Source organism: Lampetra fluviatilis, chromosome 58 (genome assembly GCF_964198595.1).
Source record: "Lampetra fluviatilis chromosome 58, kcLamFluv1.1, whole genome shotgun sequence".
In the NCBI taxonomy this organism is placed as follows: Eukaryota; Metazoa; Chordata; class Hyperoartia; order Petromyzontiformes; family Petromyzontidae; genus Lampetra; species Lampetra fluviatilis.
This window is the reverse complement of record NC_136332.1, coordinates 838,448-865,594: the sequence shown is the minus strand read 5'-3', so window position 1 is coordinate 865,594 and position 27,147 is coordinate 838,448. Positions and strand designations below refer to the sequence as shown.

Genomic DNA, 27,147 nt, shown 5'->3' with positions numbered 1-27,147 from the left:
TTGCTTTGTGTTTTTTGCACTCATAGTTGTGCTGTCAATAAATAACACGTGATGCCATGTGTTTCTGTATTCTCTCTGTCTTTACAGAGTTCCAGCTTGAGGAAACTGTTGTGGCCTTGTGCACCGTGTAATTTTGGAAGAAAAGACAAACATTGGATTTTAGAAACAATAATGTGATTTTGTAAGAAATAAAACCAAAGTGCCCATTGACCTCCCCAACAATGAACTGAGCACTCAACGTTTCACAATACAGAAATGTCCAAAAGCAAGGAGAGCCGGACCTTTAACATAAGTGTTGTTGGACTTTCTGGAACGGAAAAGGACAAGGGGGCTTCTGGAATTGGCAAATCATGCCTCTGTAACAGATTCATTAGGCCCAAAGCGGACGACTACCACACTGACCACATCACAATCCTGAGCCAGATCGACTTCAGCGGAAGGGTTGTGAACAATGACCACTTTCTCTACTGGGGCAAGGCCACGAAGACGACGGAGGAGGGCCAGGACTACGTCTTTAACGTCGTGGAGCAGACAGAGTTTATCGACGATGCCACCTACCAGGCGCACCGGATCTCCGTTCCTCAGCACTACATCAAGCGAGCCGCAGCGACCAGGCTTGCGTCAGCGGAGAAGCTCATGTACATCTGCACCGATCAGTTGGGAATCGAGCATGACTTTGAACAGCAGCCGATGCCAGACGGCAAACTGATCATCGACGGGTTTCTGTTGTGTGTGGATGTGAGCCGGGTTGCTCAGCGGAGCATGGCGGACCAGCTGAGGTTCACCGATAAGTTGTTTGTGCAGCTGAACAAATCGAAGAAGCCCATTCTGTTGCTTGCTACCAAATGCGACCGAGCCGACGAGCAGTTCCTGAAAGACGTGCAGGCCTTCGCCTCAAGCAAAAAGGTGAATCTCCCCCTGCTGGAAACGTCTGCGCAGGAGAACATCAACGTCTCGTTCGCGTTTGTGCTTTTGGCACAGATGATCGACAAACTGAAGGGGAAGCAAAAGTTGATTCCCTACTGCGAAGCGGCTAAGCAAGCCAAAGAGTTCACTCAGGCGACCACGCAGAAATACGAGGCTCTGCTGAAGCATCAGGTTAGAGATTACCACGCACTTTGGAATTTCACTCGTAGGAAGATGGAAGATTTCCCCGAGTACAAGCAAATGGTTGATACTTTGGGGCTGAAAAAAGCAGAGGTGTCCTTCAAGGAACATCTCAGAAGATTGAAGATTGAACATATTGAGCAAAAAAGGGAAGAATACCTTCAGACACTGCCAAAGGCTTTCGAGTCACTTGTCCCTGACTTAAACGAAATCGAATCCCTGTCATTGGCTGAGTTTCTGCCGCTGGTGCAAAGCAAACGTGAGTTTGGGGTGTGGTTCATTGAGCTCTCCGACTTGCCGTGGAGCGAGAGCAGACACATTGATTTGCCCAATGACAAACGTGTCCCCCTGGATTTTCTGAAGGAGTGTGGGTCTAATTCCTTTCACTCGCACATACAAATGCTGCAGACCCTGAGGAAGAAGGCAGAAATGAAAGAGAAGTTTAAGCAACTCCTCGAAAGTTCCAGCTGCATCTTTCCTGGAAAACCTTGGGAAGAGGTTTATTCATTGTCCGCCATCTACACCAAGGAATGCTACCAAACGATATCTGAGAAGGAGAGAATCGACATCTACCAAGACATCCAGAAGCATAAGATTGAAAAGGCGAAGAATGACTACCAGGAAATGCTCCTGGAACACTCGGAGACATTTGCGGATGTGGATAGGAATGAGGCGTTCAACCACGACAAGATTGGAGAGATCATGCAGGACCTGGAGGACGACCTCAGGTACAAGGCATTGCGCTTTGTGCCAGCGGAGCGCGACGCCCTCATCCTCAAGCACATATTCTTCGTGCATCACCCGACCAAGGAGTCCTGCTTCAGTCGACTGGGCTGCGTGGATCTGCAGGTGGAGCAGCTTCTGTCCAACGTCGTCTCAAAGGTTGGCCAGAGGAGCACGGAGAATCTCTCGGATTCCCGCGGCGAGGACAAGCTCGGCGTGTTCGTGTTCGGGAAGGATGGGCTCGGGCACGAGCTGTCTAGAGAAATATCCAGACAGTCGACGGGCAACAAGCTCAACATCAACGACAAGATCTACGCACTGGACCTGAAAGTGGTTGACGGAGATGTCGCTGCCTTCACAACTGCGATGCAAAATCCCTGCTTTAATGGTAGACCCGGTGGATACCTGTGTGCTTTCAATTCCTTGGATTCTTTAAAATGTTTAACAGAGTCTTTAGAAAGAATGACAAACGTCTCAACTGGCAACAGAAAAGACGGTCTCTCCGGAAATATTCCCATCGTATTGTTGTTGGCCAATCACAAAGATGTGGCCAATAGAACATACCCGCTGCTCAGGCAGCAAGCACAGCAAGCGGCCAACAAATACCAGATCGCCTTCGTTGACAGCTCAGGTGACTCGGTGCTAAAGGCCTTCCAAGAGGCTCAAGTCAAGCAGGCGCTGGTCCATATCGCCATTTCGTGTCATCAGGAAGTGGTGCCGCCGAAAGTGATCGGGCGCAGCGACCTCACCGAAGCAGATCTCTACGTCACGATGTGCGTCATGTGTGGGGACCCCTTCACCGTGGACCTGGTACTGACGCCTTTCTTTGAGTCTCGCTTCTGTACCTTCGGGCAGCCTGGCCAGGTGGATTCCGTGAGCTTGGAGATGTTCCTTGGGGCCCACCGTAAGAAGATTAAGATCACAGTCATGTCCTATCACATGGCGACACTGAGGAGGGACGACCTGACCCATGGCCACATCCTCGTTTACTCGGCGAAGAGAAAGGCGTCCATGGCAACGATGCGCGCCTTCCTCTCTGACGTGCCCGATGTCATTCCTGTGCAGCTCGTAGCAATAACCGAGAGCCAAAATGAGTTTTTCGAGAATGTCATAGCGAAGGAATTGGTCAGCGAGGGGGAGCACATTGCCAGTGAAATCGGAGGGAGGTTCTGCACCGTTCCTGCCCAGTCGCATTTCCACCGTCAAACCGAGGTGTTCACACCTTTCTTCGCGGAGGCCCTGGAGAAACGACCTCTCGTCGAGGAGGAATTCCGCTTTGATCCCACAATGAACGTTAGCAGTGAGGCTCTGAACCAGAGCGGCACATTTTCATCATCGTCCTTATCTGATTCCGACGACGACGATTGCCAGCCGCCCTACAGCCCTGCCAGCGATGAGACGCAGCTGCTTCCGAACATATCCAGGAGCAGACCGATGGATTTGGAAGGGAACAGCCTCCCAATTAGTTCTGCTTCACTGCCGCACGATAGCGAGCGCAATCGTAAGGTGCTTCCGCCGAAGCCTGCGAAACCCGCAGAGCGTTTGGGGGTGAGCAAACTCGATCCTAAGCTAATAGAAAAAATAAATGAAACTATGAGTAAAGGCCCCACAAAGGCGCAGCTGTCTCGAGCTCCTCTAGCTCATGCCGAGGACACCGAAATCGCAGACGTCCCCGCAGCAGCAGCCGCCGACACCAAGACCTGGTCGATGACGAAGCTGTTCACGCGCTCGAGGGCGACTCTGAACGGCTCTGACACGGAGGAAAGTGCGACGGAGCAGGAAAGGAGGAAGGGCCAACCGGTGGTGCGGAGGCGGTCGTCCTACAGGTACAGGTCGGAGACCCTGCTGCGGAGGCAGGTGTACCCGTCGGAGGTGCTGGGGAACGGCGAGCAGGGACGCGGTGGTGGGGCAGTAGCGCCGCGTGACGGAGGGCGCAGGGCGGTACGGGGCGGGCACCATGCAGACTCGGCGCCGCTGCTCTCTCCGGGCGCCGAAGTGAGCAGCTGCGGCATCGACAACCCCGCGGCCGACCTCGACGATGCTCCGCGGGTACGGGCAGCCGAGAGCGGAAAGAAGAAGGCCGCCAAACTGAAGGACTCGAAGCTCAAGGTGAGTCGCAGAAGGCATTGGCTTTCATTGTTTATTTACCTTTACCCCCTGTACTCCTCACTATCACACTACTACACCGTGCCTACACCCCCAGTACTCATCACTATCACACACTACCGTTCTTACACCTTCAACACACCCTCACTGTCACGCACTACCATGCCTACACCCCCAGTACTCCTTACTCTCACACTACACCATGCCTACACCCCCAGTACTCCTCACTATCACACTACACCATGTCTACACCCCCAGTACTCAGTATCACGCACTACCATGCCTACACCCCCAGTACTCCTCACTATCACGCACTAACCTGCCTACACCCTCAGTACTCCTCACTATTACACTATACCATGTCTACACCCCAGTACTCCCTCACTATCACATGCTACCATGCCTACACCCTCAGTACTCCTCTCTATCACACACTACTGTGCCTACACCCCCAGTACTCACTATCACGCACTACCATGCCTACACCCCCAGTACTCCTCACTATCACACACTAACCTGCCTACACCCTCAGTACTCCTCACTATTACACTATACCATGTCTACACCCCAGTACTCCCTCACTATCACATGCTACCATGCCTACACCCTCGGTACTCCTCTCTATCACACACTACCGTGCCTACACCCCCAGTACTCACTATCACGCACTACCATGCCTACACCCCCAGTACTCCTCACTATCACACACTAACCTGCCTACACCCTCAGTACTCCTCACTATCACACTACACCATGTCTACACCCCCAGTACTCCCTCATTATCACATGCTACCATGCCTACACCCTCAGTACTCCTCTCTATCACACACTACCGTGCCTACACCCCCAGTACTCACTATCACGCACTACCATGCCTACACCCCCGTTACTATCACACTACACCATGCTTACACCCCCAGTACTCCTCACTATCACACTACACCATGCTGCCACCCCCAGTACTCAGTATCATGCACTACCATGCCTACACCCCCAGTACTCACTATCACACTACACCATGCCTACACCCCAGTACTCCTCACTATCACACTACACCATGCCTACACCCCCAGTACTACTCACTATCACGCACTACCGTGCCTACACCCCCAGTACTCCTCTCTATCACACGCTACTGTGTCTACACCCCCAGTACTTCTCACTATCACGCACTACCGTGCCTTCACCCCCAGTACTCCCTCACTATCACACACTACCATGCCTACACTCCCAGGACTCCCTATCATACACGACCTTGTACCGACTACCATTGCTCCACCTGCTCTCCGTGACCTGGCCAAGTTGATAAAAAAATATATTTTTTTTTGTTTTCTCCTTGAATTTTTTTAGCCCAAAAAGAAGAAGGGCAAGAACAAAAACGCTTACTTCGGGGTGCCACTCAAGGACCTCGTGGATCTACCAGACCAGCCCATCCCCGTGTTCTTGAAGAAATGTGTGGAGTACATTGAGCGGAATGGTGAGAATGTTGTTCATGTGGGAAGAAATGCCCGCATAACGTTCGTGGCTCCGTAATTGTTTCATGCTCCTTTTTGCGGATGTTTCCCCCTTACGCTCCGAGACGCTTGCAGATAACACAGTGATGCCATGTCATGCCGAGTCAGATTTGGATGTCGTGTGAGGCTGGCATAACTAACTAATAACTAACGAACTAACTTTTATTTTATGATGTAAGAAGGCCCACCGAGCCGCCTTTTTTCAGAAGCGACCTGGCTATCACAAATAATACCGCAACAAAGTGGTATATCATTGTGTGGAAATATACAGCCATATTCTTTAAATGCACATTGATTCTAAATATGCAGGGAAAAATCCGGGGGACCCGGAGATAAATCCACGCAAACCACGATGAGAGAGACATGCAAACTCCAAATATACAGCAGGTGTCAGGGTTGGGATCAAACCCATGGCCTCCTGCATACCAGGTGAGTTAGTTAATATCTCGCTACTGCGGCTCACTTGTAGTTCGGCTCTGTTACATGGCAGTGGGAAAAAAACACCCATATCTTGCTGGCACAGTACGGTTGGGCAAGCAGAACGGGGTGGTGGGGCAGTGAGATATGTATGACGAGATGCTGCTCCAGGTTTGTTACCTAGTAATTCCAATGAGGCATTGGCTGGTGGTGGCTGTGGAGGCAGCGGGGGTTGCTGGATCACACAACCGTTGTGAAACTCCCTTCTCGTGCGTATCGAGGAGGTTTCCACATACTTTGGCTCGACCACGAGAAGACTGTATAGCAAAAATGTGGACACCTGTTCCAGCTGTAGGGGACAAGAGTGTTGCCTCCTCGCATGCGTGGGTTTTTCTCCCATCACTCTTGTTTCCTCCCCCTATATAATCACTTGTTAATTATCGGAGAACACATTAATATATATAGAGGACCGCAGAGCTCAGGGAGTGGTGGTGGGGAATTTTTATGCAGGCTCATTGCCTGGCTGCTGCTGCCACCTTTCCAATCGTCAGCGGTTCATCCTTGTCCCTGTTGAATAATAATGCAATTTATAACGCGCGCAAATTTGCGGACGTAACGGCCGCAACTCATTATATGAGAATGTGCGAGTACAGCAATCCCTTGCCAGCCGCGGGGGGTTAAGTTCCTGAAAACCCCCGTAGTAGGCAAGCCCCAAACGCTTATGGAGAATAGGGGGTTAGGTTCCTGAAAACCCCCATGGTTGGCAAAACCATTGTACTATGTGGCGGCGGTGGTGGTGGCGCAGTGTTACAAGTTGGAATTGTTATTCTGGCTATTGACAACGCTTCACGCAGGGGCAAAGTCGGCAGCAATCATTCCATTCTATTCCCACTGTGCAAGTGACCATGTAAGTGTACTTGGTTATTACCTCCGAGCCAGTGCAGCATTTGTGTGGTGATTTACAGGGTGTGTGAATAGAGTCATTGGGGTATGCCAAGTTCATTGATGAGGTTCCACCAGTGTCTTTGAAGAGGAATGGCAAAGCCAGGAGGTATGCGACGATGTTTGGGTCTCAAATTGGGTGTTAATTCTGGACATCCTCGTAAAACAGTTTTTTAGTGCAGGCACAAAACGTCAAGTGGCCAACAACAAACAGTAATAAATAAGAGTTAACTATTTCCTTAATTCGTGAGTGGGTTATTAGATGCAGTATGTATGTTAAACTTCTTTCGAACTGTACATAACCAACCGTGCTAATTAGACGTGCAGGGAAAAGGACAACAAACGAAACACAAAGCAGTTTTAAAGAAATTAGTTTTCAATCTAGATTTAAAAGTGCATAGCTCCAGTGGCTTCTTAATTTCGGAATGAAGAGCTTTCCAAATTGCCACAGAAGCGCATCTGAAAGCATGCAATACAATGACCCTCTTTGTTCGATGGCTCCCAAAAGCCGATGCAAGGATGACCCGAGTTCGCGTGATGGTTTATGCTCGTTGACGAGATCGGCAAGGTATCGTGGTTCATTTGTGGCAAACATGTTGTGTGTACAGTCATGAGTGCAACCTTAGAATGTATTCGTTCGGGCAACCGTAAGCCAATGCAGCTCAACAAAGATTGGACAGAAATGGTCAGATCTTTCAGTACCTGTCATGACATTTGCGAAATTATTTTGTACATGCTGCAGCTTGGAAATGTTTTTGACCAATGTCCCATAGGGTAATGAGTTTCAATAATCGATCATTGCTGATACTATGCTGCATGCCACCATGTTGGCTATTTCACTACTCAATAGTGGTCGATATGAAAAATGCAGAAACTGTGACTATATTTTGTACGTGGTGATCAAACAACATATTCTGGTCGAGTATGGTGCCGAGGCTCTTTAGATACAAGTATAAAACTGAATGCTGGAGTCTGTGACCACCACACCTCATCCTCCCACAAATATTTTCGCCTGAGTCTTGAGTGCCAACCAACAGACCCTCCAATCGGTTAAACAGCATCTTGTTTCGTGCAAACCGCATTTGCGCCGCTTTGTGTGCAATCTTCCAACTTTGACTTCACTGCGGTGTACAATTCTGTACACCACAGCGTGTTGTTTGTGTGGTGGTTGAACACAGTGTGTAATGGAAGACAACAGTCAAGTGTCTTCTAGACCGACTCAAGATGGGTGAAGGCATCGATGAGTGAAGTTCACGGGAATAGTAACCATGGTAGTAGCGGCATAAGAGTGATAAGGAGGGGACTTACTACTGGTGAGTGAGCTAATCAGTGGGTGCTGGATCATCAATCGCCCTGACTGCTTTGAGGTTTGTATGTTTATTGCTGACAACTAACAACTGTGCTGTTTATTCCATGTGGTTTTTATTATTATTCTATGAAACTAAACTAAACTTTTATTTTACCAGGTAAGGCCCACTGAACTATTTAGCTCTTTTTCAGAAGCGACCTGGTCACAAATGATTGCTCGACATAGTGGGTTATCATGTGGAAATGTATAGCAGCCAAATACGCAAACTCCAAATTTTCAGCAGGCATCAGGGTCGGGATTGAACCCACGATCCTCATGTATACCAGATGAGATAGTTAACATCTCACCATCGTGGCACTTTCTAATGTTGAAATCTGTTTTTTGTGTGTTTTTTAGGCCTGCATAATGAAGGGCTGTATCGAGTTTCTGGGAATAAGGTCGACCAGAAAAACATATTACAACAGTTCGAGAAAGGTGGTGTTACAATTTAAATTAACCCGCATGCACAGCAAGTGTCGGTCTAAATGTTATGTTACCGGTTGAGGACATGTCCCGGGTTTGAATCTGGGCAACCACGCTTGTTTAAAACCGGATCCTCAAGTGTAGAGAAGAGTAGATGCTCTCAGACCGATCGTCAAGAGTGCACTTCAGTTAATTTCCATAGGGGCACGCACCTCGACGCAGTGAATGGGGAAAGAGTTCTGCCCTTAATAAGAATAATAATTACAGCTTATGTAGCACCCTTCATAAAATCTCTAGGCGCTTAATGTTAGTGATTGAATATTTATACAGGGTTTGTTTATTGTTGACATGAGCATGCATTGTAACGTGTGGAATTGAAGGGCATCGCCTCTTCTGCTGAGGAGCTCTCAGTGGCTGTGATTCCATAGCATCACTGCGGAAGCAGGAAAGTCTGCGTCTTTTTTACAGTTTATGAGCACAGGGCACAATGGCAAAAAATATTTAAGCAAACAGCACTTTGTAAATTGTAATAGATACGAGTCAACCACTCCTGTTGGGTTTACAAAGGCATGGTATTCTTCTTGCCCTTGCGGATGCAGAACATTTAAGCCAGGAGCTTAAAGGCAGGGAATGGGAATTTGAGGATGGATGGTCCCTCATTCCTGCAGAGCCGAGTGTGTGATTTACAAATAACTGAGGGGGTTCAGGGGGGGGGCAGTAAGGATGCTGGGAGTTTTTTGCCCCTCCTCCAGGGGTGGACAGGAACCAATTGCTGCCATTCCGGGACTTTAATCAGTAATACTTAGTTAATGTGCCCTTCTTCGTATGTCACCGTTTGGGCTCTGTATTGTTGAAATACAATAAAAACATAAAAAGCAGGTTACTTTGCGCGTCGTAAGCATTGTTCACACGCTGCCTTTCCCCTACCCCCACTGTGCTCCAGATCACAACTTTGACATCTCCAGCCTCAACGTGACGGTGCACACAATCACTGGAGCACTCAAGTCCTTCTTCACGGAACTGCCGGATCCGCTTCTGCCTTACAACATGCAGAAGAGCTTGGCTGATGCAGTCGGTAAGAGCTTTCGGCAATTTGTGTGAATATACCTTGTTAGTACTGCAAATAGTAGTCATATTGACTTTTAGACATAGCGTTTTTATACAACTGCATCATACGACACCGTGCAATCCGCAGACGTAAAGACACGTAGATTAAAATCTTGAAAATAAGAATAGGTTTTACCCTTTCTGGCAATTAAACAGGAATTGTGTTCAGATGTTCAAATGCCAAATAGATACATTTTGCAAGGCATCAAGTCTGCATTAACCACATATCTGTGGCAAAACATGCAAACAAACATGCTCTGGTAATATATACATTGTGTGTTAATGCAGATTTGATGCCTTGCAAAATTTATCTATTTGGTGTTTTAACATCTTAACACCTCCTGTTTTATATCCAGAAAGGGTAACACCTATTCTTACTCTTTTTCATTATTTTTAATACTGGCAAAAAGGTCCCATAGACATAAGGAATGAGTTTTCAATCTAGATTATTTCAAAGTGTATAGCTCCAGTGGCTTCCTAATATCTGAAGGAAGTGCATTCTGAACAGCCGCAGAAGCACATTTGAAAGTGCACAATCATGGTGACCATTTTGCTTGATGGTTAGCGATAGGGCCTATTGGTTGCGAAAGCCTGTCCGTGTATTTTTCATGCTTTATAATCACCAGTTTAGTGCTGAGGCTTTCGCGACCAAAAAACCCCTTGTGGATTTATAACTGTTGTGCCCAGGATCTCACTTTGTTTGATATGAACATCTTATCTTAATGTAATTTACATAGCGCCTTAACTAAGGCGCTTAACGGAGAATTAAGAACGGTACAACAACGCGTGTGTGAATGTAATAGTGGGGATGAGGTGAATAAAATAGACGAGAGGAAGGAATGGGGGCGAATCTGTGATGATGCGTGAATTTGGTGAAAGTTAAATCGATGACAGTAAATGATGAATGGATTGAATGAATGGGGTTAATGAGCGATAGCCATATGATGAGAATATGAACCTCATTGTTGGCAATTCCGTCCCACCGCGCACATAAACGCCGCGACCCACCTGGCGCAGATCATTCTGTTGTCATGTCGTCCAAGCGCAGCGAGGACGAATACGCAGAAGAAACAAAACTTTTAATTTTTATTAGCGCATCATGTAGAGCTCGTCGAGAGGAATACATTTCTGTATCGTTCATCTTCAACAGACATAAAATGATGTCGCAATGTAGTTTATCTGAGAGCCGGGGGCTTATGGGACCCCGGAGTCCTGCCATAAAGTTCATATGAAGAGGAAACGATCACGGTGGTGGTTATGAGGGGGAGATTAGGGGGGTCATGGGGTGAGCTAGGGAACAAAAGTAAGTTTTTAGTGAGGAGCGGGAACTTGTGAGCGAAGGTGACTTTCATGCACTCGTGAGATGAGCTGTGTGTGTTTTTTTGCAGGCATCACCGTTGAAAAGGAAATGCTCGCATCTCTTCAGGAATTTGTGAAAAAGCTCCCGCTTGTCAATTACGAAGTCTTCAAATTCATTATTACGCATTTCTACAGGTGTGTGCTCTTGTGGTTTAACTCATGTGTCTTTCGTGATGCCACTGGTTAGAAGTGCACTGCCGTGCGTTTCGCTTTATAGATGGAACTTTTTTGTTGTGGGAAATTTCACTCTCATCATCAATGACTGTGTCTCTCATTTCACTCTCATCAGAAGTCTACTCGGATAAAAACTTTGTTCGTTCGTTTCTCAGTCCACTTGTCCTGGTGAGGGTCACGACGGGAGTTTGTTGAGTAGGGCGTCCAGACCCTCCTTTCCCTGGCGATGGACTCTAGCTCTTCCTGGGGAATTCCCAGGCGTTCCCAGGCCAGCAGAGTGACATAGTCCCACCAGCGTGTCAGAAATAACAGTCATGAATATTTTGTACCTGACCAGATGGCCATCGCCTTAATGCCACCCGGGATAGAGCACCCAATTTTTTCCTCACTGCACCTGATAGAATTCAACGTAAATCCGTCAGGGTGATTTGATGACCCAGCACTCGCTGATTCACTCCAGTCACCTCCCTATCACTCTGCTATCACTACTATCATCTTTACCGTTGGCGTTAACTTCCCTTGATTCCTCTAACATGTTGAACTTGGTTTACCAGACACGCACTGTTTTATCTCATCAGTATTGTGTCCAACCACCTCCACTGCAGGTCGCAGCAACGCACTCACCCACTCACATGACAACAACGACCACCATTCGCCATGAAGTGGCGGTGACGTCACCACAGCGAGTGTGCCAGGCTAAGTGTACTTTGAGGCCACGTGAAGTGTTGAAGGCTCACTGGCGAGGTTACGGGAAAGACCCCAGGTCCCATGGGTTGATGAGCTGAGATGGCTGGCAGATACGATACCTGTGCTGCCTACTGTGCCAACTTGCTCCTTGTTATGAGTTTCGCTCTTTTGCCCTCTGCTATTGTTGGAGGGCAACTGCTTCCATCTGTTCAATAGCTGCCTTTACGAGCTTCCACAGGGGCCAGTTTTGACACCACTAGTTCCAGTATTCGGAAAGTCCACTCAGCTCCACATCCTCCTGTACCACATCAGCCCATCTCTTTTCTAGCTCGTGCCGTACCCGTTTAGCCCCCTCTTATCCGGCTAAACAGAAGCTGCTTGGGCACGCAGTGGTTGGGCATGCGGACTGCATGACCCAGCCAACGCAGCCTTGCCTGCGAGAGGAGTTCACCAATGGGACAGTTTCCACATCTTTCAAGGATCCAGCCTGGTTAAACCCACGTTCAGGGCAACCACCAGTCCGCCTGACACGCCCTGACGGACTTCACAGGTGGTGACGATGGTGTGCCATGGTCCACTAGCTCCCCGAATTCACACAGCAGGCTGTCACATAGTAGTTCGCCCCATCGATGGTTCGGAAGCGGCACATGCCACCCCCTGGTGACACTGGAAGCGGTTAAACTGATGTTCCCTACTCCGATTAGCACGGTTGGCTTAGTACAGTGATAAATAAGTTCAACTTACATATGTAATGAGTAGCCTATTTTCCCACATATAACCCTCGGGGTCAACCACTTTTTACAAACAAAACAAGACCCTGCGGGGTATGTGGAGGTGCGGGCTATCCCAAAAATATTTTACACATGTGATATGTCATAACTCGTTTAATGTTTTCATGGTAGGACTATCCACTATGCAACACTTACCTTTGACTAAAGCACTGCTGAATAAACCACTCACACTAAAATTGCACATGTTATCACGTTTTAAATAATTCGAATTGTTTGTACAATGAAACGACAATGTTTGAAGTGGGTGCACTTGGTTTACCGTAATACTTTCAGTGGCTGTAGGGGGGTGCGAAAGTTTTAGCTAAGGCTATGGATTGCACAATGGGAAGGGCCTTAACAAGCGTCTACCAGAGGCGGAATCATAATTGCCGAGTCCCTTAGGCCGCTGCTATTGGCTGAGCACTGCCGTATACAGTCGCGACCATGAGCTTTGTTTCACACTTCCAATGGCTTTGTTGCCAGGAGGCAATGGCGTTACCGTAGTGCCGCTATTGTCTGCGCAGTATGCAATCTACCAGCGCTAAAACTGTACAGGGGTAACTACCGGTCCAGTAGCTGTAATATGATGAGGTCGAATGCTGCTAAGCCTAACAGTACGCTTACTTATGGTACTTATCTACCAGTTATGTGTTACTTATTTATTGGATATTTACTTTCGTTACTTATTTACTGTTTTAAGTTCACTCGTTTCCGGTTAGTTTGTTTTCTTTGTGCACGTTATGATTTTAATGTTAACAATTGATGGTGGAATGGATTATAAATGTAAACTTTGTATTAATATGATGGAATTAAGCTGCGGTAACGACGTTAAAGATATGAATGCATGCGGGGTATATGGAGGTGCGGACTATCTGAAATTTGTTTTACACAAAATGCAGTTTTTGCGGGGTATATGCGTCTGTAGGTTATATGCGTATGCGGGGCTATATGCGGGAAAATACGGTAGTGCAGGAAACGGCCAGTGACAAGCTATGCGCGTGAATTCTAAACGTGCATCTCGCGTGCAGGGTGTGCCAGCACAGCGCCACCAACAAGATGTCCGAGGAGAATCTGTCCATCTGCTTCTGGCCCACGCTGATCAAGCCCAACTTCAGCGACAATACCACCATCATGGGGAAGATGGTGAGCCGCACTCCCATCCGGCCTTTCATCGTCCACTGCCCTCGCATCTTCCACGGCCGCGATGATCTCCCGCTGGGACCGGACGACTCCGTGGCTGCCGCCGAGGCCCTGCCGGCCGAGGGAAGGCTGGTGGACATCGAGGGATAGAGAGCCCAAAGTGTTGAATTGCATTCGGACATATTCACCGGGTTCAATCCGTTTGCAAATGTGCGCACGTGTGTGTGTTTTGCGGGTAAGCGGTGGTCAAGCAGTTATTTAGCGCACTGCACAACGAACCTGGCGGCCCGAGTTCAATTCCCGCTCACGGCCAACATCGGTGACGATTATCTGAGCCGGGCCTGGGCCTCCCCTAGGACGACTCAACCTCAAATTAGTACCCAGTGTGGTGTGTGAAAACATCGCCAATGGGGAGACAAAGGCGGCCAGGCGCGGTGCTGGCCACCCACCCCCTGGTGCACCATACCTGCACAATGAACCTGGCGGCCCGAGTTCGATTCCCGCTCATGGCCAACATCGGTGACGATTATCTGAGCCAGGCCTGGGCCTCCCCTAGGACGACTCAACGTCAAATTAGTACCCAGTGCGGTGTGTGAAAACATCGCCACTGGGGAGACAAAGGCGGCCAGGCGCGGTGCTGGCCACCCACCCCCTAGTGCGCCATACCGGCCTTCATCGGTGCTCGCTAACAGCACTTGCCCCAACAGTCTGTTACAGGCTATACGTGGTGGGGGGGTGATCTTTGTTTTTGTGTTTTGCGGGTACAGAGTGGGGGTTGCGAGTGTGCGTGCTTGAAACGTGGGGCAAATGTGTGAAAGCTGCCTGTATCCGCTGCCCCCACGTGAGAAGCAGTGTAGAATGTAAGACGAGCGTTGCACTTCTCTCGGGGAGTTTATGACAGCCAACAGGGTACATTTATAAGCTTCACTTTGCCTGTCCGTGGTACTAAACAGTTATTTTTGCTCGAATTTTAACTAGAGGCCCTCTAGTCGAATGTGGATTTCATATTTTTAATGTTAAAAAGTGGAATGTTTGTCAAGAAGCTGATGTTGTGGTTATGTTTCACCGTGGCGGATAAGGTCCTGGGGAGTAGCATAACATCTGAAATACTGGTTTCAATGCTGGTGATTTGTGCTTTTTTTCATTGTAGATGTGCAGACTGCTCATTGTTCGTCATATATGTTCTCTCCCAAACTGTTAATTTTGTTTGTAAACATTGATTTGAATTTATATCTATATTAATGCTAAGTTTTCTCAAACTTTTGATTTCAAAAACTATTGTGTATCATAATGTTGCCCAGTTTTTTTGGAGATCTATACTTTCTATTTATTTTTCTCTTTCTTTTTATCAACGTGTTTCTACGTTTTATGCCAAATGCTTCGGGTTTGCGCGCGAGGGAAGCAACGTCCTACTGATCTGTAAATAGGTCACGATTTCGTATTATTACACTTGGCTGTGATGAAAGCAGGTAACAAACTGAAAAACCACCACACGCATGACTGATTTTCTTATGAATTTGAATCTTAAAAAGGTGTTAATTTGCCCTCGGTAATCTGGGTAAAGATTGGGGCGCGAAGGTGGCGAGATGTTAACTGCCTCAGAAGATATGCAGGAAGTCGTGGGTTCAATCCCAACCCTGATGCCTGTATATATTTAGTTCTCCCCATAGTCACGTGGATTTTTCTCCGGATCTTCCGGTTTTTCCCTCCACATTTAGAATCAACATGCATTTGGAGTATTTGGCTGCTTTCAATGTCCACGTGATAAGCCACTTTTCATTTGTAATAGCCAGGTCGCTTCTGAAAGAGAGCAATATAGCTCAGTGGACCTTACCTGGTAAAATATTTGTTTGAATTGTTTTTGTTTAAAAGCAAATCTCCGTTTGCAGAACCACCCCAATGGCAGTGGGCGCATGGTGATGATTTTCTCCAGTGAAGCGATCATCGCTCTTTCGCACTTTTTCATTCTGCATACAGCTGAGCAATTGGTTCGGCCATTTTTCCCGTAAACTCTACAGTAGCCGCCATCTCGCCACTGCTGGGTCATCAAAACTGGAGAATAACTTCTCTGCCGTGACCAAATAAACATACAATAGTTGTAAATTGTAGATGCGGTGGAAGTGCGACAGAGGGACCATGCTCTACACTTGAAATCGTGAATCTCCTGAGTCCTGCACGCAGTCAATTTCACAAGTTGAGGAAAACGGATGTACTGTAAAAGAGTTGACAATTATATATCTAATGATACTCAGTATAATTCAACACAATCTTAAATTAACTTGGAATTGTCCTGTACAATGGCTTAAACAGACTATGGAGTTACTTATTCTCAAGCTAACAATAGGTGCATTGAGTTGTGCGGTTCTCCAGTAATTGTGAGTACCGCGGTTCTGATTGATATACTGTGTACAGGCTATACCACTGCAGTTCATAGTCATTATACCACTAGAGTCCATGTGCACATCAAGGGCAATAAAGCACGGAAGTGTGTGACTCATGCGATCACAGTTTGAGCGGCGGACCCGATTACACCGTGCGTCGCCTCCACATGACAATGTGATGCGTGAGGGCGTGATGTGACGCGTGACAATGTGAAGCGTGAGGACATGACGATGCGTGATGATGTGAGGCGTTAGGAACGTCCGTGCCACGTGGGGGTTGTCCTGTGTTAAAGCTTTACAAACCTAATTTTTGATCAAAGAGTGGAAGTAATAATGATTATCAATAACATAACCCTTTAGCTGATACACTTACAGTGGTTGTATCAGTGTTTGACTACTATGTAAAACCTTCAATGTGATTTAACCAACTGTTTCAGGTTGTTCAGCGAGAGCATATCATTTTTACAGGTGCACATATTATTCATGAGTTTTTTTGTTGGGGCGTTGCATGTAGTGATAATTATATAAATTCTCTGCATTTTTACGCTTTACTGAAATGCAAACCTCTTGAGTTAAGTAGACAAGTTACTTGAATATAAATGTTGTGAACTGTTGTTTCTTTGTATTATTAAAAGGTTAACATGCAAGTCCACGGTTGTCCATGTTTATAGATCATGTTATTCCTATGCCAATTACGGTTTGCTATATTGTTAAAAAAACTAGTTTTTGATAAACTATCCATTTGTGGTGATGATCATTAAAAAAAAAACATTGCCATTTGTGTTGCTATTTTGAAATTGGGTAAATACACTTGATATGATTTAAGTGAAAATGGTAAGTGCTTTAGTAATGTGTTTAGTCCCACGTATGGGAATGCTATCTATGCGTATTGAGAAGAAAAAAACGTATTTTGTATTTAGAAGCTTTACAGATTTAAATTGTATAGTTTTGGTTAAACGAGTAAAGTTTACTGTTTTGATGTTCTGTAAACGCATCTCACGAATGCCTTCATCTCATTTTATTAACATTTGCCTGTTTAATCGGTTTGGTGTATAATTTCTGGGGAGGGGGGGGGTGACATGCCTGCTGTATAATCAAACTGTACAAAAATAAAGTTAGGTTTTAACGTGTTTTTTTTCATTTGCCATTTTGTCCGGTTTGCAATTTGACCTGCTCACTGCCCAATCCCATCTCCAATGCGTGTGCCCCCTTGTGTTTCCGCTCGGCTATCTGCCCACGTTGAGCCACACCACTCCTCCCTGCCCGCTCACAACTGAACATTGCCGTGATGCAGGTAGCATTTATATTCTTTAAGTTTTTATTATTAATTCATAGCTGATCGAAAAAAATAACTTCCCTCGTGCCCGACCCCATCAGATGTTAGAAGCTCAGCAGAATTGAGCCTGGATAGTGCCTTGGATGGGTCACCACCATGCATACAATAGGTATTAAAGGAAGCCCTTCATGTGTATGTACAGGCGTGTCTCTAATGAGCGTTCGTGCGAGAATTCGCTGTCACGGGCAATTTGAATTCGGACCCATTTGTTTGCGAAACGAGCAAAATGGAGCGATCGATTTAATGCGTACCGTGGCGGCAGGGGGCGCACGGTGTCCCGCCGCTGTTTGTTTACCAGTTGTGCTGTGTGTTACGCCTGTTTTGTGGCACTACGAACCCGACTACCCGAGTTCGATTCCCGCTCACGGCCAACACCAGTAACATCTGAACTCGTCCTGGGCGTCCCCTAGGTCTGCTCTGCCTCAAATTAGTACCTGGTACAGTGTGTAAAAATCGCCACAAGGGAAACAAAGGTGGCTGGGACATGGTGCTGGCCATTCAACCCCTTCATGTGCAGTACCATAAGTGCTCGTTAACAGCAATTTCCCCAACAATCCGTTAAGGCTATACAGGGGGGATCTTGCACTGTGGTCCTTCATGTGTGGTGTTACATTTATTACTCTTTAAAAATATATATTTTCATGTAAAAAAGGTTGTCCAAGAGTGGAACATTTCTGGCCAAAAACGTAGCTCAGCTTTTAACGTGGGAGTCAATGGGGAAAACGATGATTGTTTAACACGTTTTTCGCTTACCAGAGCAATTTTTCGCGGAACATATCTGACTCCTTAAGCGAGACACGCCTATAGAGAAGAGGGAAAGTATAGCAACTGAATGCAAGAGACTGCTGGAGAGCTCCCTCGAACACCTGGCAAGGCAATGATGAAAAATAAGAATAGGTTTTACCATTTCTGGAAATAAAACAGTTGTTCCGATGTTCAACCAAGGAATCTGCCAAGGCAGCATGCTCTCTACCTTTAAATGGCACTGTATCTCTATCGATGACCCTGTCTCTCTACCTGTAGATTGCCCTGTCTCTCCATCTCTATCAAAAACCCTAAATTCGTACAGGAGGGGCTTCCGTCCCACAACGGTTACAATGCTAAACATCCAGTGAATAAGAATATTTATACTAGAGTCCAGTCGGAGGGGGGTGAGAACGTTACAACAAAAATACGCAAAACACGACACGAGTGCAAAGTATATGAAAGGTAATTAGATCACTAAACATGCAATTCCAAAGGGCTGCAATAATTTACAGCCCTCTGTTAATCCACTGCTGGATGAAGGCCTCTCCATAGTGTTACCGTCAAGGTGAATGTTTGAAACTAAACTACTCAACTTTTTCTTATACCAGGTAAGGTTTACTGAGCTACGGAGCTCAATTTCAGAAGCGATCTGGCCACAAATGACAGCCCAACGAAGTGACATCACGGGGAAATGTACAGCGACCACATCTATTATAAAAGCCCGGTGGACCCCCCCCCCCCCTTTACTCGCGGAGGATTGGGGGGGGGGTGACATGAGCATAGGGGTCACATGACAGAGATTATTGCGCCCCCCCCCCCCCAAAAAAAAATACAAAAGTCTATTTTTATACGTTTTGCATGGTGTACAGTCTGGAAAGTACCCACATGGCAAATTTAAAGTTTGTTGCATGTCGGGGAGTACGCTCAACTTTTTGAACAAACACACATTCACAAAATTTCCCTTTTATATATGTAGTGGTGGTGTTGACGGGCGCCGACTGTGACAGTGATGGATCACGGGGCGGCACGGGGTGCGGGGTTGGGCACGCGTTGTGGGCGTGGTATGGACGCGCGCGCCGGGAGTGACAGATGACGGGGCGGCGCGGCGTGGGTGGTGAGGCACGCTGAGATGTGGGAAAACAGGATCGTAGCCAGCGCCCAGTGATTGGTCGAATAGGATGGGTGCTCGCAGCGACGTCCGCAGGTGGGGTATAAAGGGGGACGCGCGAGAGCACTCGAGGAGAGTTATCCAGTTGAAGATCGAAGACGGAGTTGAAGACCTAGTGCCCCGAGACCCCTAGTCCCGCCGTCCTTGTAGGGACCGGGGCCCTGTGTGGCTCGGAGGCGAGACTGTGGGACCCGGGGTCCGACGCCCACGTGGGTCGGGCTGGGGACCCACAGTCAAGACGGACACCCCGGGCAGGGAGTGTCCAGAGTAGCTCAGTGGGCGTTAGTCGCCAGAGTAGCTAAGTGGGTGTTGGTCACCCGAGTAGCTCAGTGGGCGTTAGTCGCCGAGTAGCTAAGTGGGTGTTGGTCACCCGAGTAGCTCAGTGGGCGTTAGTCGCCGAGTAGCTAAGTGGGTGTTGGTCACCCGAGTAGCTCAGTGGGCGTTAGTCGCCAGGGTAGCTAAGTGGGTGTTTGTCACCCGAGATACTAAGTGGGTGTTAGTCACCTGTGAACGAGTTTGGTGAAATAAAGAGTGTGCTACCCGTGAAGTCGTCTCCCGCCGAGTTACTACATTACAACTGGCGTCAGAAGTAAACCTGTCTTCAAGAAGAATGGACATGAGGAAGACTACCCGTACCCACGAGCGAGGTCGGGAAGACGACGGCGTACCGGGGACACCAACCTCGGGAGGAGAGGACGAGGAGTTGCCGCCGATGCAGCACTTCGCGGTGATGGCCGACGCTCCGCTCGCCTCCGACACCAGCCTCCAAGACGCACACTCCCGGTTGGCGGAGTTGCTACTCGCCGCCGCCGCTGTCTTGGCGGACATCTCCGTTCCGGCGAGCGAAAAAACGGCTGCGGGGTTGGTGGAGAAAGCGAGGTTGGAGGGATCCCGCCAAAAGGCGCTTCGCGCCAAAAGTCTTGAAGTTGCCGCCGTTTTTGAGGGGCCGCCATCGATTGGCGGGAAGCACGGACACCACGTGGCCGGAGACCTCCGCTCAGCGCAGCCCACGTCATCAGCGCGCGCCGGAGCTCTCCATTTTGCGCCTGACGACCGAGCCGACATTTTACACAACTACAGCGGAGCGCGGGAAAATCTCTCCGACGTCGACGACGATCGGGTCCTCCAGCAAAGATTGCCCGCGCTGTCGGCGTTCAAGGCGGATGGGGGCGACTGGGGAGCCTTCCAACGAAGGTTCCTCGCTCATCAGGAAATGTCGGGGTGGTCCGACACCACTGCCCTGCGTGCGTTGCCAGCGATGCTCGACGACGACGCGCTTGCAGCCTTCACATCTGCTGCAAGGTCGTCCCGCTCTACGCTCCAGGCCGCACTACACCTGATGGCGAAGGTGTTCGGGCCGCCCTCCACCTGTCGCCACCAGTTCTACGATCGGCGAAAGGTGGCTGGAGAAACGACGCTCGCCTATCGCACGGCGCTGCTCGCCTTGGCGGACGCAGCTTTTCCCCGCATGGACAAGGAGGGGAAGGACGCCATGGTGACGGAGCAGCTGCTGGCGTTGGCCCACGAGTTGGGGGTCCCCATCAATGTGGCGGACGAAATGGATATCTGCTCCCTGGCGATCGCCACGAGCATTCACGCGTACGAGGTCCTCAAGCGCAAGCCGGCGGTCGTCTGCAAATTGGCGAGGAACGCGGCACTGGCCGCCACGATCGCCGAACCTCAGCCAGCTGCGGATCAGGAGCAGGCCTTCGCTGCATCGCGTCCGGGGGAGTGGAGAACGGGAGGTCGTTCGCCCACACGTTCATCCCGCAAGCTGGAGCAACCGAAACCTACGACGTCCCTCGTCGTCTGCTACAACTGCGGCCTTCGGGGTCACGTCGCAGCCGGGTGCCGGGCCCCGCGTCAGCGCGCCACAGGACCACGTCGGGACGACGACCAGGCCCACAAGTCATCCCAACAAAACCCGGCAAGTCGCGGCACCTCACACGCTCGGTCCACATACACGGCACGTTCGGGTCGCCGATTGGCGGTGGGGGGTTCGCGGCTGGGTGCCGGGGGTTCACTTCGGCGAGGGGGGTCCGTACACGGCCCGCAAGCAGTCGAATGGTCCGAATTGGCCCACAGGATAGTGGCTGCGTCGGCCGGGTCGTCCGTGGTAACGGGGTTTATTGACGGGGTTGAGGTCCGGGTGCTTGTGGACACGGGTGCGTCGGCCACTATCATTTCGGACCTTATTTATAACATTCTTCCCGTCCAAAGTAGACCCCTTCTGCCAGTGGACGTGCCATTTTATGCGGCGAATGGGGGATCCCTGGGGATCATCGGCCAGATTCGGGCGACTATTTGCATTGGTGACATCAAATTGGCGAGCCCTATTTTTGTATCATCATCGCTGGCCGTTCCCTGTTTGCTAGGTACGGACTTTTTGTCCAAAATGCCCATCAAAATTCTCATAGATCAGGCCTGCATTGAGCTTCCGTCGGGTCGGCGGGTTGCGTTCTTGACGAGCCCTACCAAAATACGCACGGTTTGTGCGACGGTGCAGGCGCTGGCAACTCAGACTGTACGGGTGCCCCCGGGATCGCAAATGTTGGTACCCCTTCGGTTGAGGAAACCACTCGAGGTGGGTGCGGAGGCACAGGGAGTGCTGTTGGGGCCGTCTAACAGGGCCAGAAGGGGCCTCGACTTAGCGGTTGCTCAAACCATGGTGAAAGGGGACAGTGAGCCGTTCGTAATGGTCCTGAATACGGGGTCGCGGCCGGCCGTAATTGCGCAGGGAACGGTGCTGGCTCACGCCGCGCCGCTACCCGTTGAGGAACGGCTCGTGGCTCAAGCAGATTTCACTGTCGAGTCGCATCCTCCAAGTGATGAGGGGACAGAGTGGTTGGACTCGTTGTGTGCCGGTTCTGCTAACTTGTCCAAAGTGCAATTGGGAGCATTGAGGGGTTTGCTACTCGAGTTTGCTGACGTGTTCAGCAAACATAAGTACGATATCGGCTGCACGGACCTGTTGCGCCACCACATAGCTACAGGGGACGCGGCCCCTATTCGACAGAATCCCTTCCGGCTCAGCCCAGCCGAGAAGGAGCATGTGCAATCGGCGGTTAATGATATGTTGGCGGCCGATATCATTTCGCCCTCTTCTAGTCCGTGGGGTGCTCCTATTGTCCTAGTTAAAAAACAGGACGGGTCCTTGCGGTTTTGTGTCGATTTCCGCCGCTTAAACAAAATCTCGATGGCGGATGCGTATCCGCTCCCCAGGATGGATGAGTCGCTGGATGCCTTGGCGGGAGCACAGTTTTTTTCCACACTCGATCTGCTTTCCGGATTTTGGCAATTGCCACTCGATAACGAGTCTAAACCTAAAACCGCTTTCCGGACACCTGGTGGCCTATTTGAATTCAACCGTTTGCCCATGGGCTTACATTCCGCTCCCGCCACGTTCCAGAGACTCATGGAATTGGTTTTGTCGGGCCTCCAATGGGACACCTGTTTGATTTATCTCGACGATATCATCGTTTTCAGTCGGACTTTTGAGGAGCACCTCCAGCGACTGAGAGCGGTGTTCCTCAGGATGCGTTCCGCTAAGCTTAAATTTAAACCGGCTAAATGTTTTCTGCTTCGGGAATCGGTCAGGTATTTGGGCCATATCGTGAGTCGTTCAGGGATCTCGACAGACCCTGCTAAGACGCACTGCGTCAGCTCATGGCCAACGCCAACCTCGGTCACGGAGGTTCGCAGTTTTATTGGTTTCGCCTCCTATTACCGTCGTTTTTTCAAGCAGTTTGCCACCATAGCCAGGCCCCTGCACGCTTTGACGGCTAAGGGTGTGCGGTTTCACTGGGGGGCAGAAGAGGAGGCTGCGTTCTGCTCCCTTCGTGACGCCTTGGTGCAGGCTCCCCCCTTGTGTTACCCCGATTTCACACAACCGTTTTTGCTTGACACAGATGCCAGCAACACGGGTATCGGGGGGGTGCTCTCACAGGTGGTCGGGGGGGTTGAACGGGTGGTCGCCTACGGTAGTAGAGTTCTTTCCCCCGCCGAACAACGCTATTGCGTGACTCGCCGTGAATTGTTAGCGATTGTGGTTTTTACACAGCAATTCAGGCCGTATCTTTACGGCCGTCATTTTACGGTCCGTACAGACCATGCGGCTCTACAATACGCTATGCGCGTGGCACAGCCATCGGGCCCCGATGGTTGGAGGTCCTTCAGGACTACCAATTCACGACGATTTACCGCAAGGGATTGCGACACTCAAATGCGGACGCCTTGTCGCGGTTGCCACCATGCACGGACTGCGCATGTTTGCTGGGATCGGCGCGGTGCAAACCCCCGGTCGCCGACACCCCGGGAGTTGCGCTCGCCGCCACTGACACCCCGGGAGTCGACGCTCCCACAGGGAGGGATTCGCTGTTGTCGTTGCCCCTCATTGAGTGGGGCCGTCTCCAAATGTCCGACAGCTCCCTACTTACGCTACGTCGGAAAGTTGGCGCTCCCGAGGTAGGGGATGCGCGGGTCGGTTCCTGGGTGTGCAGACAGGGCCTTTTGATGAAGTGGGACAACATGTCCCGGCGTCACGTGCTCTTTGTGCCTGTTGCTATGCGGGGTAGGGTCGTTCTGGCAGCTCATGAACGGCTCATGCATCTGGGTTTTCACAAAACGCTCGCCCTAATCCAGCGAGACTATTATTGGCCGGGGATGGGTAACGACGTGGCGAACATTCTTAAGGGATGCGTAGGGTGTGCCAAAAGAAAACCGCCACCATTGGCAGCTAATCCACCGCTGCAATCCATTCAAGTTTCGCGCACAAACGAATTGGTTGCGTTGGACATCTTGGGGCCCTTTCCTGCTACACCGAGGGGAAATAGGTTCCTGCTGGTTGGCGTAGAATACTTCACCCGATGGCCCATGGCATGGCCACTCGCCAACCAGTCGGCTGCAGCGGTGGCGGATGCCTTCGTCCAGGGTTATGTTTTGGACAAGGGCGCCCCCGAACGCTTGCTGACGGATCAAGGAAAGAATTTTTCGAGCGTTTTGTTGCGCGAGGTGTGCGACCTGTTGGGTACAAAGAAAGTGCGTACTTCCCCCTACCACCCGCAGACTGACGGGATGGTTGAGCGTCTGAACAGGACGATTACGTCTATGCTGTGCCAACAGGTCTGCGACGATCAGGTTGATTGGGACTTACAGGTGCCAGGGGTACTCGCGGCCTATCGAATGGCCCCTCATGCGGCGACGGGGTTTTCCCCATTTTTTCTTATGTATGGGCGGGAGGCCGATCCGGCCATGGACGTCCAACTGGGGATTTCCCAGCCACGTGCAAAATCAAAATTGGCAGACCACATCAAATTTAATATCGCCAAATTGACTGAAGCGCGGGAGGCGGCGAGGTTGAATTCGCGGTCTCGGCAAATCGCGAACGAGAGATTGCATGGGCGGAGGGTGCATACGCATGATTGGAAACCAGGCGATAAGGCCTGGCTGCATTGTCCACATGCACCGTTGGCTACGTCCCCCAAATTGTTGAGACCTTGGAGGGGACCGGTGGAAATTGTGCGGGTTGCACGACCCCAGAGTATACAGATTAAATGGGAAAAACGCCGTTGGTACGTGCACCCCTCCCGACTGAAGCCCTATGCGGCACCGTGTGACCCCGTTCTGTGCCGTAACGACCGGGCGTGTGATGTGACCGTCGACTTGGGGAGGGATGTGTCGCAGGCTGATCCTCACGTGTCTCCACCTGACCCACCCCCAGGTGCCTCGGGCTTGACGGCTGCTGACCGTCGGGAACCGGAACCCCGCGGCACGCACGGGTCCTCGATGCCTGGCCAATGTCTTCCTGAACTGCCGGCACCACCGGACGGTCAACCGCGTCTGGTGCCGTACGACGGACCGGCAAGGCGGACTCGGGCTAGGGCACAACAATTTTCATGAAGACATTTTTTTTTTTCGACACCGAGCTCGCCCGGTGTTCCCCTCTGCCGGGGTAATGTCCCGTTCTAGGGACGCTCGGAAAGAATGGGACGCTGCACGAGTCGAGGAGAGAAAAAAAAAAAAAAAAATACATTTATTTTTCTTTCTGCATACACATTGGTATTGTCACTCGCCGGATTGTATATATTGTTCTGTTGTCGTGGTGGCATTGGTTGATGGTTGCGGATGGTAGTGTTCGCGTTGTGTTGTGTTGTTACGTTAGTTGTTGTTCTTGTTGTTGTTGTTGTGTTACGGGGCACACAGGGGGGTTTGTATATTTTTATAGCAGCCGGGTCGGCTGCGAGCTATGTGGTAGGGGGTGATGTAGTGGTGGTGTTGACGGGCGCCAACTGTGACAGTGATGGATCACGGGGCGGCACGGGGTGCGGGGTTGGGCACGCGTTGTGGGCGTGGTATGGACGCGCGCGCCGGGAGTGACAGATGACGGGGCGGCGCGGCGTGGGTGGTGAGGCACGCTGAGATGTGGGAAAACAGGATCGTAGCCAGCGCCCAGTGATTGGTCGAATAGGATGGGTGCTCGCAGCGACGTCCGCAGGTGGGGTATAAAGGGGGACGCGCGAGAACACTCGAGGAGAGTTATCCAGTTGAAGATCGAAGACGGAGTTGAAGACCTAGTGCCCCGAGACCCCTAGTCCCGCCGTCCTTGTAGGGACCGGGGCCCTGTGTGGCTCGGAGGCGAGACTGTGGGACCCGGGGTCCGACGCCCACGTGGGTCGGGCTGGGGACCCACAGTCAAGACGGACACCCCGGGCAGGGAGTGTCCAGAGTAGCTCAGTGGGCGTTAGTCGCCAGAGTAGCTAAGTGGGTGTTGGTCACCCGAGTAGCTCAGTGGGCGTTAGTCGCCGAGTAGCTAAGTGGGTGTTGGTCACCCGAGTAGCTCAGTGGGCGTTAGTCGCCGAGTAGCTAAGTGGGTGTTGGTCACCCGAGTAGCTCAGTGGGCGTTAGTCGCCAGGGTAGCTAAGTGGGTGTTTGTCACCCGAGATACTAAGTGGGTGTTAGTCACCTGTGAACGAGTTTGGTGAAATAAAGAGTGTGCTACCCGTGAAGTCGTCTCCCGCCGAGTTACTACATTACATATATATAGATATGTGCCTACACACCCTACATACATTACAGTACAGATTTATTTTGCAGGCAGGATCTAGAATAAGACGGCCCCGTGCCTCCGAAAATTATAGTACTCGAAACACGCGATGTTGATTCTAAATGTGGAGGGAAAACCCAGAGGACCCAGAGAAAAATCCACGCAAGCACGAGGAGAGACACACAAATTCCAAATATACAGCAGCAGGCGTCAGGGTCAGGATCGAACCCACAAAGTCCTGTACACTGGACGAGGTAGTTAACATCTCCCAGCAACCGTAGCGAATTGAAGGGGTTAGGACCGGGGGATCGGTTCAGATTTCCCGAACCACTGCCGCCGATCGTGATCGGGAATCGGATTCGTGTCGTCGCTGGGTTGACGGCGTAGTGCGCTAACCACTGTGCCACCGCTCCCTCCTCCATCCATTGGCGTTTGTTTTACAGAAAAGGGGCCGTCCATAAATGACGTCACGCATCTGGGGGGGGTCAGACATTTGTGACGATGTGTGACGAGGGGGGGGGGGGTGAGAAATGTGACGTCACATAAAAATGCGCAATTTTAAATAAATATAGACAACACGTTTTACTTAAATTTCGATTTAAAGCTTTCGTGACTACAGGGATTCATATTCTTGGTTCTTTCGGTAAAGTCACGTA

The 27,147-nt window shown here is 50.0% G+C and overlaps 1 protein-coding gene across 3 annotated transcripts in view; it reads left to right on the top strand.

Moving 5' to 3' along the window:
• Nucleotides 1–17,262, top strand: part of LOC144950580 (rho GTPase-activating protein 5-like) — a 31,142-nt gene extending 13,880 nt beyond the window's left edge. For all 3 annotated transcript variants that reach the window (XM_078880723.1, XM_078880722.1, XM_078880724.1), the window contains exons 2-7: nucleotides 88–3,939; nucleotides 5,287–5,413; nucleotides 8,515–8,592; nucleotides 9,524–9,655; nucleotides 11,076–11,181; nucleotides 13,706–17,262. In XM_078880723.1, coding sequence (XP_078736849.1) covers nucleotides 256–3,939; nucleotides 5,287–5,413; nucleotides 8,515–8,592; nucleotides 9,524–9,655; nucleotides 11,076–11,181; nucleotides 13,706–13,967 — 4,389 coding nt within the window. In that variant the 5' untranslated portion in view covers nucleotides 88–255 and the 3' untranslated portion in view covers nucleotides 13,968–17,262. The remainder of the gene's footprint in view (nucleotides 1–87; nucleotides 3,940–5,286; nucleotides 5,414–8,514; nucleotides 8,593–9,523; nucleotides 9,656–11,075; nucleotides 11,182–13,705) is intronic.
• Nucleotides 17,263–27,147: the final 9,885 nt, after the last annotated feature.